We start from the raw sequence: 17,272 nt of genomic DNA, 5'->3' as shown, positions 1-17,272 counted from the left end.
TTTTATATATCTTTAATTGCATTATCATCAATTTTTTAGCTCGTCAAGATGATACATTTGCACAAACTTTTCAAATAGATAAGTTTTACAGATGATAAATGTTATTTAATCATTATCCTTGGAACGTAGCGAATATAAAATGAGTATTTTTCTTAATTCTTTTGACATTTGTTTAACAAAAACTGCTTTTTCTATTGCAAAGCACGTCCAAAATATCCTGAACAAAAATTTGGAAATGAGCGATGAAATGAGAAATTGAAATCTTTCCTACTTTCTCGTTTTATTTGCTATTTGCTATTATGTGTTCTATTTATTAGCATATAAACACAGATTTAAAAAAATATCCTTTTTACACATAAATAATCATTTAACTGTGCATGGCTCGCTTGCTCGCTCACACACACAAATGAGCACTAATTTCTCATGTCTGCATCTGTTTTTCTGCTTTTCCGCTTTTCCGCTTTTCCGGCGCAATTGTGCAGAATCCTTTAAGCATAATTTTGGTGTCATTTTATATGTACAACACAATGTCTCTGCTATGTAGTCCTGTAGTCCTATAGTCCTTCTTAATTCATTTCTCTTTGCATTAAAGTCAACAAAATGAAAAGAATTTCTATTTCACATCGTATGCATGTATATGTGTCTCAAGTGTGTGTGGTGTGCCTGTGTGTGTGTGTGTGTGTGTGAGTGTGCCTCTAATATATGGCCGTAATAACTTAAAAGCGTTTGGTTCGCCAGTTCGCCAGCGAAAGCAAACCAAAGTTGGAAAAATGATAGGAAATAATAGGAAGGGAGGGGAAGGAAAGGAAAGGCAAGGAAAGGAAGTGTGTTTTTAGGCTATGAAAGCATTTCTGTTTGTCGTTCTTACTTTCAGTAAGTTTTTCTTTTGTCACCATTCGGTCTGTATGTGCTCTCATGTTTGGTTTTGTGAAAAGTCATTTTTCATCACTTCAATTTGTAAAGCAGTAGATTTTTGACATTTTCACTCTAAGTAAACGGCATTATTGAAAAGCACTTTTGGCCCAATAACGTACAAAGGCACAAACGAACCAATGAACCAACGAACCAATCAACATTTCATACGGTCACATTTTTTAATGCACGCCACATTTAGTATCTATCAAGAAAATGTATCTGTGAAATTCCTTTAGCGATGCGTCGTCATGTACTCGTAATGTTAGACGTACTTTCGTAACCAGACATCGATTTAATTTAATAGTTTTGGGCATTGCAATTGTGTTCAGTATAATTTTATTTTATATGTTTTCTGAACCAAATAATATCAATTTTTTCAGTAAATTTAACAACAATTCGAATGGTGTGTAAAATAATTTGCTTTTATTTTTTTGCTTTTTAAAGAGAAATATACCTTCGTCTCTGAATTAAAACTGCTATTGACACCATTTTGAGGGTTGCCAACAATAAACCAGGAAATTTACTATCTTCGGAAGCAAACTACAGAATTTACTACTTATTCCATATGACTGCACACCGTAGCATATCCACAAAGTTGTGCCAAAATTAACGTGAAATCAGTTTTTTGTGTATTGCACGAGTATAAAGTTGCTTAATGTGCAGGATATGAATACGAAATTTTGTGTTTGAGCAATATTATTAAGTTGTCAGCAGTTTCTATGCACAACCTAACCACTGCCTCGGCTTAGCGTCCACCGAAAGGATGTGCCACATGTGCAAACAAAAATAAAATTATCAAAAGGACCTGCTGCAGTTGTTGGCTTAAACACATTTCTGTTATCAAATGGAAATTTAGTGTGCACCACAGTGGCTTGGTTTATCCTTAACTTGTTTGAGCTGATTTTTTGCACATAAATTTAAATACATTTTTATTTATATACATTTATGTATATCACACTTTAGTGACGGTCACAAAGTATTTTGTTACCATTTCGAGCTACAATCCTGCAGGTCAAACCCAATTTTAATCGCATTACAATGGTCAGTTAAGTCGCTGGAAATCCATGCGCAAACAAACAAATGCGAAAACAATGACCCCGAATCTGGCAATGACTTCTTCTGTACCAGTTTCTCTTTTTTTGTACCGATAAAAAAAAACTTAATAAATACGGAGCCATAAATTTACTGAATTTTAGATGTCAACAGACGCCACCTCGACAACCGTACCGAAACCGAAAGCGTTGCTTTTGTTTACATTTCCTTTGGCCTACTTTACGGCGATATTTGTTTCGTCTTGTTGTTGTTGGCTGGTTGTTGGCGCAATTACCAAAATATTGCGGTGAAATATATTTCTGTATTAATTCTAGTGCCACAAATAGATTTAAAAACATAAAAATATTTTTATTTAATATTTGCAAAAGTCAATAAATTGCACAAAATACCACAAAATGAGCCCGAATTAATGGTTCGAAATGGAGCACCGGAAGTTCAGCACGTGTGTCGTAAAAAAGTTGTAAGTTATTACTTTTTGCTCCCAACTTTCGGTTTCATGGGCTTAGGCTTATCCAAATACGCCAGGATATTTAAGGGATTTTCATACATAATCATAAATATTGACAGCTTGGCTGTGTTTCGTTTTGTTTTGATTGAGATTTATATTTTTGAAATGATTGTTAATTAGAATAGGGCATCAAATATTTGGCAATTCATTTCACTTTAAGCTGATTATATAGAGATTGATTTATTTATTTCTTTTTTTCTATAAAATCTCCTGTAAAAATCTTTTTATAAAATCTCCTTAATTTTTATCAAGATTAAAACGAAAATTTATTATATGTGAGTACGAATTGTATATTAATGTTACTAGTGAAGGATTCAAGTTATTATGCATATGTATATTTAGAAATATTCGATATGTTAAACAATTTAACAAATAAAGTTTTTTACTTAGATAAATTCAAAGCATCAAGTTTTGCAATTGTTTTCACAATTCACATACAAATTCAATCAATTTATTACAGACAATTCTTTGTACTACTGAAACTGATTTTCTTGTAAATTAAATTATAGTAAAATATTTGCATTCCTAACATCATTCAAGCAACAAATACAATGCAACAAATAAACGTCAATGTTGCAACTGCAAATGCTTCTGCAATAATCACAACAACAAAATCAACAGCAAAGGAAGAAAGCAGACAAAAACCAATCAGAGCAGTTGTCCTTGCTCATGTGGACATAAGAAAACAACTGCAACACATAACTCACTAACCCTCTTAGTAATGTAAGGATTATGTTAAGACATACATTCGAAAATACTCGATGTCTATTATTTTCAATAAATAGACAGTATATAGTGTTGTTACTTAAATTACGAATTCAATAAAAACCGATGTATAATCAAGGCTGAATGTGACAATCATTCTAAAAGTTTACACAGGTTTAATGCCTTGGACTATAGCAACGGCAATATTACATAAACCGTTTCTCAAAGTTTTGCTAAATACTTAATTAACACTTATAGCATTTAAAACTCTGGATGAGAAATTACGAATATTTTAGGAATGACTCACTGTACAAGTTAGTTTTCACTACATATACCAGCTGACAATCAAACAAAAATTCGTGAGCATAGCTACACAAACTTGGGTATATGAACCTTTTTGTCAGATCTGAGGATCGATCTAATCCAAACTGGACAAAAGAAACATACCAGACAGCTTTTTAAACTGAGTTACTGATTAACATGCTGAGCACTACGGTATCACTACTGACGAGTCACTGCGTACAAGAAAGATAAGCTATGAGACTGTGTCTACCGTGTAATAATTTTTATCGTGATTGTGGTTCTCGAATGAGGACGACACTGTGTTGTAGCTCAAATATCTGTGTTCATCGTTGGCTAGGAAGAAATACAAAATCTGCGCTGCTCTTTGTTTTATCAAACTGACGAAGGTGTCAAGAAGAGAAGAATCGGGATTTGACCAAGTTTATAGGCTTTACAGGTTAGTTCAATTTTAGCCTACGTATGAACAACGGTAATCCATGGTATCACAATGAACCATTATTTGCGAGTTTAGACACAAGACCTTCACTTCAACTTAACTTAACCTACCACATTGAATACTTTCAAGGGAAGTGGTAGCTTTTTTACAATATGGTTACTCAAATTACCTTTTTATTGCTATAAATTCTAATACATCCTCTTATCCATAGGTTATGGTTTCTTTTTTTATTAAAATATCTTGTAAATAAAGCGCTCAGTCTCTCTTAAAATAGTCTTGACTTTGTCATTAATTAACCCAATACTTTAATTATAATTTTTTTATTGCATATATAGCGGTAATTATTCCTAAACCTTGTGTTCGAAATATGCACCGAATGAGACAGCAATATTGTTGGAATAAGTTTTTTGAATTTAAACCCCACACTACATACCATCTCACCTATAACAGCTAACGAAAAACGATATTGAAAAAATATTTCACACAAAATGTTAATGTTAAATAATATTAAAGAATGTTAAATAAGAAAGAATGTTAAAAAATGTTAAATAATGTTAAAAAATGTTAAAAAATGCTAAAAAATGTTAAAAATGTCTGCTTAGTTAGAGTATATGAATTGAATGAGAATATTGGCAAACAAAACGTTCTAAGCACTTTGACAGCAAAGGTCAAAAGATTTTTATTCAACTGTCGCTGTTGTTTCTACTGTTGTTGTTGTTGTTGTTGTTGCTGCTGATGCGTTTGTGTAAATGCTGATAGCCGGAAGCAGAATCAGCATTAAAATTGTGGATTAAGTGTAGATTTTTCCAATATTTACTTTTTGTTCCTAATTTTCTAACTTTTCACTTAAATAGGTTTTTATTGAATTCTGGTACATTCAATGTCTGTGATGCTTTACAAAGTCAATATTGTAAAATTTACGACAGAGAAATGATAAAAAATGATAATGTATACATATGTGGCGCAAGCACATTGCAAACTAAATAGAAAATCATCACAAAAATGGTATTCAATGTCAAATACAAGATAGCAAAATGTAAAAATATTCTGTAGGAGGAGGGGAAGGAGGATGGGGAGGAAGTGTAGTTGGTAAATATATAGCAATTTAATATAGCAACATTAACGATGCTGCTGTGCAGTGCAACAGTTTATTTAAAGCACAACAATGTTCTGAGAGTTGAGTTCAGTGAGTTTGTTGCAAGCAGCAGATTTGTGTTGAGCAATACACAAATAAACACTGTATTTTATATCAAAATATATTAAAAGAATTTATTTATATTATCGATATAAAAGAGAAGGGTAAGTATAAAAAAATGTAAATCACTCGCAATGCAAAGTATTGAAATCAGGTCGCTGCAGAAATCAATAAAAGCCGCTTGCATACAAATCGAATTTTAATAAAGCAGCTATAGACGTAAAAATGTGTTAGTTCCGCCCTTATGCTTTTTATAACATTAAAATGAGTACGTAATGCCATACGGAACTAAGAAAGTTACGTGTTGGTGTAAGTGTGGCATATTTTAACATAGAATATCTTCAATGGGAGCGGTAGGTATGAATTAAGCTGACAGACACACAGTTGCTATTTTATTTCCAAACAGTACCAATAAATTTCTAAAGAAATTTTGTAGCATACTTTTATGCAGTCGACTAATAAGTTTTTTATGAAGTGCCACTTAAGCTAAGAACTTTATTTATTCTTTTTAATTTAATTGAAACATAAAAACAAAAAAACCCTTTTTGCTAATTCATTGTTATTATTTTTATTGAATTTAAAATGATATGATTATTTACTTTTCAATTATTTTATATCTTCAATAAACTAAACTAATTGTTCAATTTATTTTCAGCCATCACAGCCAATACTTGCTACATATACACAGGGAAACAATACGCTTTATTATGCTGTTACAACTACTAAAACAACAACAAGCACAGCAACAAATAATGTACAGCAGCAACAACAGAAATACTTACAATCTACAACCATAACAGCAGCAGCGGCAGCAGCAGCAGCACCAGCATTTAATCCATATAATCCCTATGATCCCGCATTTTCGTCTTTAGAAAACGAAAGCATAGCTGCAGCGACCATTGCAGCCATAAATTCCACAACAAACCCAGCAACTGTAAATGCTGATTCAACCGCACAAACTGATTTTGACAATGGCGATGACATGAGAAGCACTATTACCTATAAAACATATTCACCACCGCCGCCATGCCCTTGGAAATGTGAACTAACAAATGATCGTGGTTATGTGGTCTACTCTGCACTCGGCTCCTTTTACATACCGATGTTTGTGATGCTCTACTTCTACTGGCGCATTTACAGAGCCGCTGTGAGGACTACCCGCGCTATCAATCAAGGCTTTAAGACCACAAAAGGTAAGTCCGTTCTTCCTTTCATTGCAATTAACCACTTATTAGTGAAATGAGTTTTATTTCGAAATAAAAAATATATAAAGAACAATAAATTCACCATTAAAGTAGCTAACATCAAACAAAACCGAAACTTAAATTCATTCACATAACTTTTTTAATTACAAAACAAAAAAAATTTTTTAAAATTAATTCTGCCGTAGAAAAAAACATCACATGTGGCGTCCACTGTAGTTTCATTTTGTCCTTTAACATCCTTTTTAATCTCTAATCGTGTAGCATCAAGTAGTTAAATACTCTAAAATTTATTACTATTTTTTGTGTAAAAATCTTTTCTTGTAATTGGCGCAATCTGGCAAGCATTCACTCAAACTTCTTACACTGAAAAAAACTTCATTTAATTTTTATGTACTCGTATTTGTAGCGATATGTTAAAGTATTTGAATTTGAAAAGTAATTAGTAACTTTCTTTAATCGATTTATTTATTGTTTAATTAGTGTAATTTGTACAAATTCCCAGTAAAATAACTAAAATGTTAAAAACATTGTTACAATTTTTTTCATCATTTATGCGTTATTTATATTAATAAACACATACATATGTGCACTAACTATCAAATTTGTATTATTAGTTAAGAAATTGATTATATCATACCTATATACATAAAAGTCTAAACAAAAAAGTCTATAGATACATACATAAATAAAACACATAATACACGACAGAATTCAAGGCATCATAATATAATTTATAGAATTACATTATTTAAATATAATTTAATATAATAAATGATTATATTATGATTAAGCACATAATTATATTAAGCACATAATTTTATTTTAATACACATATGAGTACAGTTTACATGAAAAGTTAATTATAGTACATATAATTTCTTACTCACCTAACAAAAAACCGTAGTATTAGTAATAAAAACGCCTTTTTATGTATTAAAATGTTTAAATAAATTAAAATTGTTAATATAAAATATATATTCAAATGTTTGTTCAATATATCAAATCAAGAATTTGTTGTTATTTAATTTAATTACTATATTTTTTTAAATATAAATTTAAATATAGGCAAAAAATATGTTAATATAATAATAATATAATCCAACTGAATATGCATATCAATGTAGAAAGTAAGTCCTTCCATCCGACTTTACTGTTGTAAATATAAATAACAATGTAGTTTGTAAAATAATATATTCCAATTTGTTATTTTATTTATAACAATATTTGGCTAAACTTATCCCTCTATGAGTAGCCTAAAAGTAAAAAACATAAAATACTTATCTAATACGACAGTTATTAAGATCTGTCAGCAGATCCTAATAACAATCATTAATATGGCAGTCGATCTAGTTAACCCATTCATTTAGACATCGTATGTCTATTATGATACTACTGCTGAATAGAAGACCTACCCTATGGAACCATTGAGAGCCGAACAGTTACAAAAGAAATGTTTCATGATTTCGAATGCTTCTTCATCTTTACAACTTCTGCAATACTTATTGAAAATAATTCCCAGTGTAGGCGTACCATTTCCAAGTAGCCATAGCAATAGTGACCGGTTATACAAACAATCATATTAGAAATGTCTTTACTTTATAGGCTGACGAAGGCCTTTGATATTTCCTTATCAAGTAACGGTCATGTTAAGGATATTGGCTGCCAGAGGTAATACGTAGGCTGTGAGTATTTCAGTTTCATAGGAATCTGACTTCATCGAAAAAAAATTCAATTCGTGTTAACAGCTATGTTAACAGCACTTTTCATCATGGTTGTGCGCACTGTATTTGTCATCCTCTTCATCTAGTACCAAAGCCTGGCCGTCGTTGCGATAAATTTGAATTGTTACATTCATAAACCGAAACTAAGCCGCAACCTGTTTCCCTGCCAATAAACAAAGAGATTCGTCGTTGTGTGCAAGCATTACCTATATTCTTCTCTTCACTACCTCTTTTAAGATCCCTAATTTTTAGTTATGAATAAGTAAGTCCATATTACTCCATATTATGAAGATCTTTTCTATTTTAATAACCCGGCACATTTATCTGACATTTAAAGCAAAGCTCTGAATTTGTTGGGAGTCTCTTCCCTGCTGATACTTCAAGCTGGAGACTATTTATTATATAACTTAGTTAAGGTTTACCTATGATTTTGGTAAGGATATTAATTATCCGTATGACATATTTTTAGAGCTGATATTACTCTAATACTTCATATAAAAAACTATTATTATTTGTTTATTTCACCGATCTTATTCATTCGGTGAATTGTTTTGTAAATTTTAACATATTACCTAAAATCTATTGTTTGTCCATCCTTAAACTACCGACGTCTTTGTTGATTTAAGTTTTTACATACTATATATTTAGGTTAGGTTACGTTATACCGGCGATCCCTAGTGTATCCACTTTGGCCTATTGACCCATTGTGTACATATATAGGAAAAACTCATAGTTGAAAACCACCTAGAACCTCTGACAAAGCATAAAATAAGAGTATTAGTTCGCCGCCGTGCATGAGCTTTGCAAAAACAGAGTAGATGAGAGGCACTCTCATCGTCTTCCCCGCAGCTGCGACAGATTTGATTTGATTGAATTTCAAAATCTCAAATTTGTCTTACATGTTTCCTCTATCAATTCCTTAATCAAATTAAAAAGAACTGAATTTATAAACAACGCTTAATACGACATTCCAAAAATTTGAAAATATTTAAATAACACAGTTTTGGTTTTCTGTCATTCGCTGAGTCCTTGTAAGTCCTTGTTTAAGTAAATTTGTCTTAAGTTTTCAACTCTTCTTCCTTCTAAAATTCTCGAGTGTTAAAAATTAAGTTCACTCTGCGCTGCTTATGGAGCTTGCAGTGAACGCCGTTCCTTGTCTTATACGAGTCAGAATGCGCAACAAAAATATCCTTTGAAATGTTTTATGTCAATAAAAATTTTAAAGTGCAAAGTTTGGAAACCCCAGAAAGACTGAGAAAAAAGTTTGTTTTCATTTTGAAAAAGTTTCTGAAGAATTTGAATTCGTCGTTGAACAAATTTCACGTGGATTCAATATTTTGGTTCATTTCTTATTTAAAACTTAAAGCTAAGCAAAGCAATAGAAATAATATTTAAAAAAATTTATTTAAATGTATGCCGTTTCCAGTTTATTAGGTTTTTCTAAGTATTTTATTTTATTCTGTTTATTCTGTTTATTTTGGTTAGACGTCCTTTTGCTGCTGCCGCTTGAATTTGGGTGCAAAGGAATTTTTAGACATTTATTATTTGTGCGTAATCAGCATAAAAGTCATTCGCAACATGTGGAAACTCCAACCTGATGATGTATGTTCCAATGAGTTCATGCATTTGCTGACAGTCACAGTTTTTATTCAAAACAACCGTACATCTACTTTGGTGTGCTGAGGTCCTTAAAACCTTTACCACGCCATTACGACAATTTACAGAGACCGAGAACGTGGCTACAAGGACTTCGATTTGCTCGCACTTTTGACTAAGTTTTTAGTGTTGGATTTGTTTTCTGTTTATGGCGTCGTTAAATTTTGAGCTTCACTGATTTTCTACGCAAATATTTGAGGATCCTTTCTGCCGTAGCGTGGAAGAGGCATGAATACTGTGCAGATTTTGTGTACTTTGTAAAGATTGTGGTAGATGAAATTTAATTCGGAAAATTATAAGAATATATAAAATTGTTTGTAATACAATCAAAGGATATTTTATTTAGAAGGATATGCTTTTGAGAGTTCAAATCATCGAAACAACAATTCAATTTGTTTAAATTTGTAGAATCTTTTTCACAATTTCTCTCTGGCATTTGTATTATTATTGCCTTTAAAGCAATAAAGATTCTATACCTCTGAAAAGATTCTATGCCAGTGAAAAAGTTTTATCTGATTTGAAATTTTTAATTTTAATTATGCCCTATTTTGTTTAATAAACAATAGAAGGACATGAATAAGGAAAGAAATTTTAAGTGATTTCTTCCGTCTGTTTGACATGCATGACAAATGCATGAAGACAATAATTCAAAAAGTCCTTATTGCGTTTTTATTATTTCAAATTTAATTTCTTTAATTGCATTTCTGTTCAGATTTGCTCTTTTAAACGAAGAAACTGTGTCAGAAACAATTGAACTCTACTGATACGCATTACTCATTTAAAAATTCACTTCATCTAAATCTGCAATTTTCTTCTGTAACGTGACAAGAAGATATAAGAAAAGAAAGCTTCTTTTGATATATTGGAAAACTCAATCATTAATAATAACAAAGCCCTCTATATTTAGTAGGTATCTTAATGACAATACTAAATTTTAATAGTGTAATAAAACCAACTTACATACAGAAATCTACATATTGATTGATTGATTAGCTGTTCCGAGTGATTATCTGAAGCACCCCCTTTGGCCAGCTCGTTTGTCTGCAATGGCAGAAAATATCCCTACGTTCCATATAAAATCGTCCTAGATATGAACTGGACTGAACTCAAAGAATTTAAGCCAACGTGACTGTCTGAAAGTATGTATATATTCTCATAAATATATTATCGACTTCCAGACAAACGATAACTTCCCTAATAGCGATTATCTCTGCCTGAAAAACAATGCAACGATCAAAAAACCTTTAATAAAGCTTCACTGCCTGCAGCACTACCTATTTTAGAACAGTCAATGAAAATGGTAAGGCGAGCACTAAACGAGAGACCTCCCAGCAGCCCAAGAGTGTCTATATGAATGGAATTGTTGTAGTCAATATTTTTTCGAGGAACACTAAATGAATTATTAATGGAAAAATAAAGTCGATTTACTTGTAGATATTTCCTTTTATAGTGAAATATTGTACAAAAACATAATTACATATATTCCAGATTCTGCATTTGAATTGCCCAACTACATTAAATTCATATTACAAAATAAATCCTTTTAGTCCCGCATATAGTCGATGTTTAACTTAACTCCATTCTACATACGCAAAGAAACAACATCCATAGTGCTACCTAATTGCACTAATAAAATGATGTAAGAAAACAATATAAAAAAGCACCTTCTAACAAGAAATTTCCATAAAAAAATATATAACATATATTAACAAAAATTTGGAATTAATATATACTCGGAATTGCTATTTAGAATGAAGCTAAAGTCGTTGCTTTTAATACTAGTATAATAATTTAAATAATTCAAGAATATTTAATTCAGTTCAGTTTTTTATTTTGACGTCAACTAGTTTTGAAATAAACTCATTTTTTTTTTATTTGATTTGCTTTTGTTCATCGCAACTTACAAAATTGGCTGTCAACTGAACAATGTAAATCTCAGAAAAGTAATCCCCTTGTAATTGCCTCTGAGAAATTCGCCAAAGATGTCAGAATAAAATTTCAAATTGCTTGTCACGCAGTCCAAATGTTTGCCGAGGCTTAGTTTGATTTGTTAAAATTAAATTACTTTCACAATTTACTTTGAAATATCTTAAATATAATTTCTGATGTTCTAAATTTTGATTTATTTTTTACTATGCGTGGGCTTTTGAAATAATATATACTTGCATAATGGGTGTTACTTACTGTTTGATATAATAAGAGACGTAAACACTGCTTCTTAAATACATATGTAGTTATATGTTCTCTTTAATATACATTTATTCCAATCATGTGCCATGTCTAAACTTCGCTTACCAACAGAATTAACTCTTCAAACTAGAAATGTCTTTTGTAGCTATCCATATATAACTCTGTTAGACTGTACTACACTACCAGCTATGATTAAATCTGCACAATGTAGGCATTTCCAAGCAGGTTTTCTTTGCTTCTACGTTTTAATTGTCTATAGTCTATAATTGTCGCAGTCTATGTAACGTTATTATATAAAATAAAATCAAGATTATATATTTAAAACTATGAAGTTCCATTTAATAATCGTACCATATCTATAAATTTCATATATGTGTTTTTTTTCTAATATCCGAAACAACTTTCTTAAATCAGTTCCCGAAAGGCTTTCAGTTTTCTCTAAGAATATTATTTTTACTTTGAAAAACTGTTTCAATATAAATTTCAATTTTTGTCAGATAATCTTCAACATTGTCAATCCTATTCAGCGAAGTTCTTAGCTTAATTAAACGCTGTTGATTTAAATATAAATCGTATAGTATTATATACCTATGTATATGATTATATAAGGAGAATATTTTAAATGAAATGAAAATCTCAATGCTAAGAGCAGAAAACTGATATATAGCCAAATAACTCGTCCGTCACTTCTACATGGATGTGTAGTATTTAGCAAAGCTTCAAACAGTACTATTCGCCAGCTAAAAATTGCACAAAGCCAGACTCTGAGAAGACTTTTCAAGCTACCATGGTACATTAGGACGAATGACATTTTCAGGGACCTTAAGATTGATCCGAAACTTACCAACACCGCGTTATCGAATCTCAGAATGGTTGCAGGCTCTTCGGGGAGGTGTACAGATCTGAGGTCAATTATGGCTTAGTCTGCAGAAGTGATAAACAATAATCCAGTCAAGGCGTAAAGAAGGGTTTCGGAGAAACCTCACAGTTTATAGAGAGTAAAAGTTCTCAAGTGCACTGGCTGAAATAGCTACAACATATGTTAAGGTAAATTATTCAGATTTTACAGCATTGAATTTGAGATTTATTGCAATATATGTCATAACAGTAAAGATAAACAAAAGTTTTGACTGATATTTAAAGAAAAAAAAATGTACACATATAGGCACACCCAGTCATGCAGATAGAGTACACATAGAGTAAAATAAGGCATCAGCACATGTGTACTCATATAACCTCAAATAGATCAGCTTCAAGAAAGTTCAAGCTGCACTCAATCAGACCCGTACGGTATGACAGAAACCTTCATACGATAGCACGTGCACGTACGTTCGGATGCATTATTTTGAAATGATGACGAATCAGAGTACATTTCTTTTGTTGTAGACTTTTACTTTGCGAAGTAAAGAAAAGCAAATAAACAACAGTAAAACAGTAAAAATTGTGCTGGTGCACATACACACATACACACGTAAACATTATGTGCTTGGCATAAAAAGGAAACACAATCTAATAGGTGCTGGTGACTTTCTGCTAGGCTTATCGCCTATGCTTTTCGCTTTATTTGAACACGCTATACTCAACCCAAACACACATGCAATGTCATTCACTCACACTTACACTCGAGTTTGAGCTCTATGGAAAATAGCAAGAAAGCATATATAAATGTGTGTTCGCATTCGTTTTCGTGCATGAGGTTTTTTGATTAAAGGAAATAATTTTTTCAGGTCTTTCAAGGTCATAATCATGCATGCACTTTAATTCGCCCACGTAAGTGTTCTTCTTTATTATTTTTGTATTTCTGCTACGAGTACATTCCATTCTGTTCCGCTCTGTTCTGCTCTGCTCTGTTCTGTTCTGCTCTGTTATGTTTGTTTTGTGTCTGCGTACCGCCTGATAGAAATAAACTGACTGAATTCACATTTTGTACTTCTCACGTGAGTTTATCATTCATATTTTGTTTTTGCAACATTTCCATAGAAGGTTTCTATGCTATATGCTATATGCATCGTTTCGGAATTTATCATGAGTGCTTTATTTTAATTTTTGGCGTTGACATAAGGTTAAGTTGCCACACTTTATTTATATCACATTTTTAACATACTTAGCTTGAAGTATGACCATGTCGTCGTAGTAATACTTTTGTTTATTCGTGGGTATTCGTGGATAGCTTAGTAGATTGTCACTGACATTGATAATGAAACAATATCAGTGATGAAATATACATGAGACTAGTATAGAAAACTCTTAAAATACTGAAGGTACAAAAATTTTAACTTATAAAATTATAGTTATATTCACATAACTATTCACAACATGTTCTATGTTCATTTATATATATGATTCATATTAAAGTATTTATATTTATTTTTATGTTAAAAATAGATCTCAGATAGTTGCATTCAAACAATTAAAAAACAAAAGAATTCGATTCCTTTTTTAAATAATAGTCAAATATGTTTCTTACCAAAGCACCCTTTACTTAAGCTAGCTATAATCGCTGTATTGATACAGATTCGTTATGATTTTATATTCATATGATACAGAATATAATTTCATATTCTAGAAAACTGATTCTATTTAAATGACAATATAATAAAATTGTAAATTGCATTGAAAATAAGTACATGTAAATAACATAAATACTCACACACACATATCCAAAAACTGGTCACAAAACACTAAAAACCCACATATTTTTAAAAGTGTTGAAAGAGTTTCTCATCAGATGTTAATATCGTAGACCAGGGCTGTCCAAAGCACGGCCCACGTACCAGATGTGGCCCGCGGCTAATATATGTGCGACCCGCGACATGTTTCTAATCTACTACAATTACGCAAATTTTTCTTTAATTATTTTTGGTATAATTATATTATTTTTTTTTTATAGTAAGAATTCAAAGGAATAAATTGGTAAAACTAAATTTAATATTATCACATTATTTTAATTTTTTTCCAAAAAAACCATGGACTTATGCATTTGTTTCTGCAGCCCTCCAATTTGCACGGTAATTTGTATCGACCCGTGAACATGTCTGGGTTAGACAGCCTTGTTATAGAGGATAAATAAGGGAGGAAATGTAAAATAAATATATATATTTGTACACATTTAAAACTACACACTTTAGAAAATTATAATTTATAATAAACACAAATTTATTCGCATTTATAGAGAAAAAGTGCTAAGTGTATTGAAGAACATTAAGGAGTATCTTTCTGAGTGTAAGAGCTTAGAAGACGTTAACAGAAATTTTATTTGTAAAAACACAGATTGGATAAATTCAAACACAAAATTTTAATAAAAATTTTTAACAAAATTCTATATTATTATATTTGTATGTGTATGTATTTATAATAAGTAATTTATTTGTTATGAAAGTTTTACACAAATCTTGATGTTTATCTACAATATTTTATTATATTATACAAATTTGTTGTTAATTTAAATTGTTTTGTGTACGTGTGAGTGTAACTTTCAATTGGTTTCTTTATATGTAAATTTCTAACTTTGTGACTGTAACTAACTAACAAACCCAAAAAAGGACTTGAAGATGCCAATCAATCGCATTGTGTCCTTTTTTTCATAATATAAATATTTGTGTCTGCAATTAGTTTTCGTCTTTTAAGTATTTGGTAAAAAAGAAAATTATTTGCTATTGGCGGTGTTTTCAAAATTATAATAAAATAATTCAATGACTTTTTTATTCAAGCATACATTTTTAAATATTTATATTTTTCACTTTTTATATACTATATAAATAATTTTAAAATAAATTAGATTTGAAAAAAAATATTTTATACAAAAATTAACCATACCTTTTAGCCCTTTTGCATGATTATTCAAAAGTAATTTTTCTTAATATTACAATTTAGTTATATAAATAAATAATTTTTAAAATTTAAATAATTAAATTTGTAATTATTCTATTGTTGGAAACCTCATTTCCGCATATAAGTAAAATAGAAATTTTATAAATCCTGCATTAATTTGTAAAGACCCTTGAAAATAGTTAATAATTATATACAACAAGTCAGTTTTGTAAATACATCATTTTAACCAATGTTATTTAAATATACCGAATTTCTTTTTCCAAAAATATTATCAAAAATTTTGATCCGAAATTAATTAAAATTCTTACCCCATATATCTCCAATCAACCCAATGTAACCCAATATATAAAATAGCAAAATGTGTATATATATATATTATAACTGATATATATATGTATATGTATATAAGTAACAAAAGTATTTTAGACTACCATGAAAAAACTATAGTATATAAAAGCTTCTTTAGCTGTTCAAATTCTTTTCAATAGACCAATGTTGGATCTTGTTTTCAACGTTGGATTTTGAACTTTATCATTTCCAGAAGTTTTCAATCTTCATACTGTCTTTCTATGTATTATGACTTTAGTTTTGTAATACTTCAATCCCAAATTCATGGAATATTAATATGAAGACTTCTGATTGTACAGAATTTAATCGGGTTTATCATTTATACACAATAATGTTAAGAAAAACACCAATCGGATTATATTGGGTAAATATTTACACCCATGTTAAAGTCATTTTTACAACTCTTAATAATTATTATATATACCCTTATAGTAAATTTCATCCCAATAGCAAATCTTTCATTTTTAATTAAAACTTTTTCTCTGACTTTCCATTTTTATAAACACCAAATTGATACTTGCATTCACATTTTTGTAATTAATTTGTATTTTTGTATATAAACTTAAATCAGTAATTTTTTGATATTTTCCTAATGGAATGCATCACTTATAGTCACCATCAAACTTTACTGAATAATGTTAACTATCACATTTGAAAAACCTAAATCCAAAAAAAAAAATTAATTTAATTTAAATTGCCACAAAATGCGACTTCCAAATAATTACAGGCAGCGGCAGCGAGTCTGGTAATAATCGCATGGACGATTCACGTCTTGTGTTGCGCATACATCGTGGTCGACCTTGCAGCACGCCACAGCGTACGCCACTCTCCGTACACTCAATGTCCTCCACACTTAGTGTGAATAGCAATGGCGATGAGGCAACATTTCCACTGCAACACAACGCTTCCCATTTCAATACACCGAAACGTACTACTTCGATGCGTGTCAATCGACAGCGACATGAAAAGATTGCTATTAAGGTATCGTATCCATCATCGGAGAACGTACTCGAAATGCCCGCTTCATTACCGACATCACCACCGCCTTGTGCCATGGTCACCACTGCCAGCATTAATCACAACAAAACACCATTGCATTATAATAGACGCGCTTCATTCAAATCAAGTCTTCTTGAAATCGGCGAAACAACGTTCAACGTAGATGCGGCTAATGTGCACAACCAGCGCGATATAGAGTCAGCTACT

At 30.8% G+C, this 17,272-nt stretch overlaps 1 protein-coding gene across 1 annotated transcript in view; it reads left to right on the top strand.

Annotated features, from left to right (window-relative positions):
• The first annotated feature begins 2,377 nt into the window (after positions 1–2,377).
• LOC119676855 (octopamine receptor Oamb-like) overlaps positions 2,378–17,272 on the top strand; it is a 19,575-nt gene continuing 4,680 nt past the window's right edge. Inside the window, exons 1-3 of the mRNA XM_038088114.1 lie at positions 2,378–2,428; positions 5,771–6,308; positions 16,794–17,262. Of these exons, the coding sequence (XP_037944042.1) occupies positions 2,378–2,428; positions 5,771–6,308; positions 16,794–17,262 (1,058 nt within the window). The remainder of the gene's footprint in view (positions 2,429–5,770; positions 6,309–16,793; positions 17,263–17,272) is intronic.

The sequence above is a fragment of the Teleopsis dalmanni genome, chromosome 2 (genome assembly GCF_002237135.1).
Source record: "Teleopsis dalmanni isolate 2A chromosome 2, ASM223713v2, whole genome shotgun sequence".
Classification (NCBI taxonomy): Eukaryota; Metazoa; Arthropoda; class Insecta; order Diptera; family Diopsidae; genus Teleopsis; species Teleopsis dalmanni.
The sequence above is the reverse complement of the archived record's forward strand: the minus strand, read 5'-3'. Positions and strand labels throughout refer to the sequence as shown.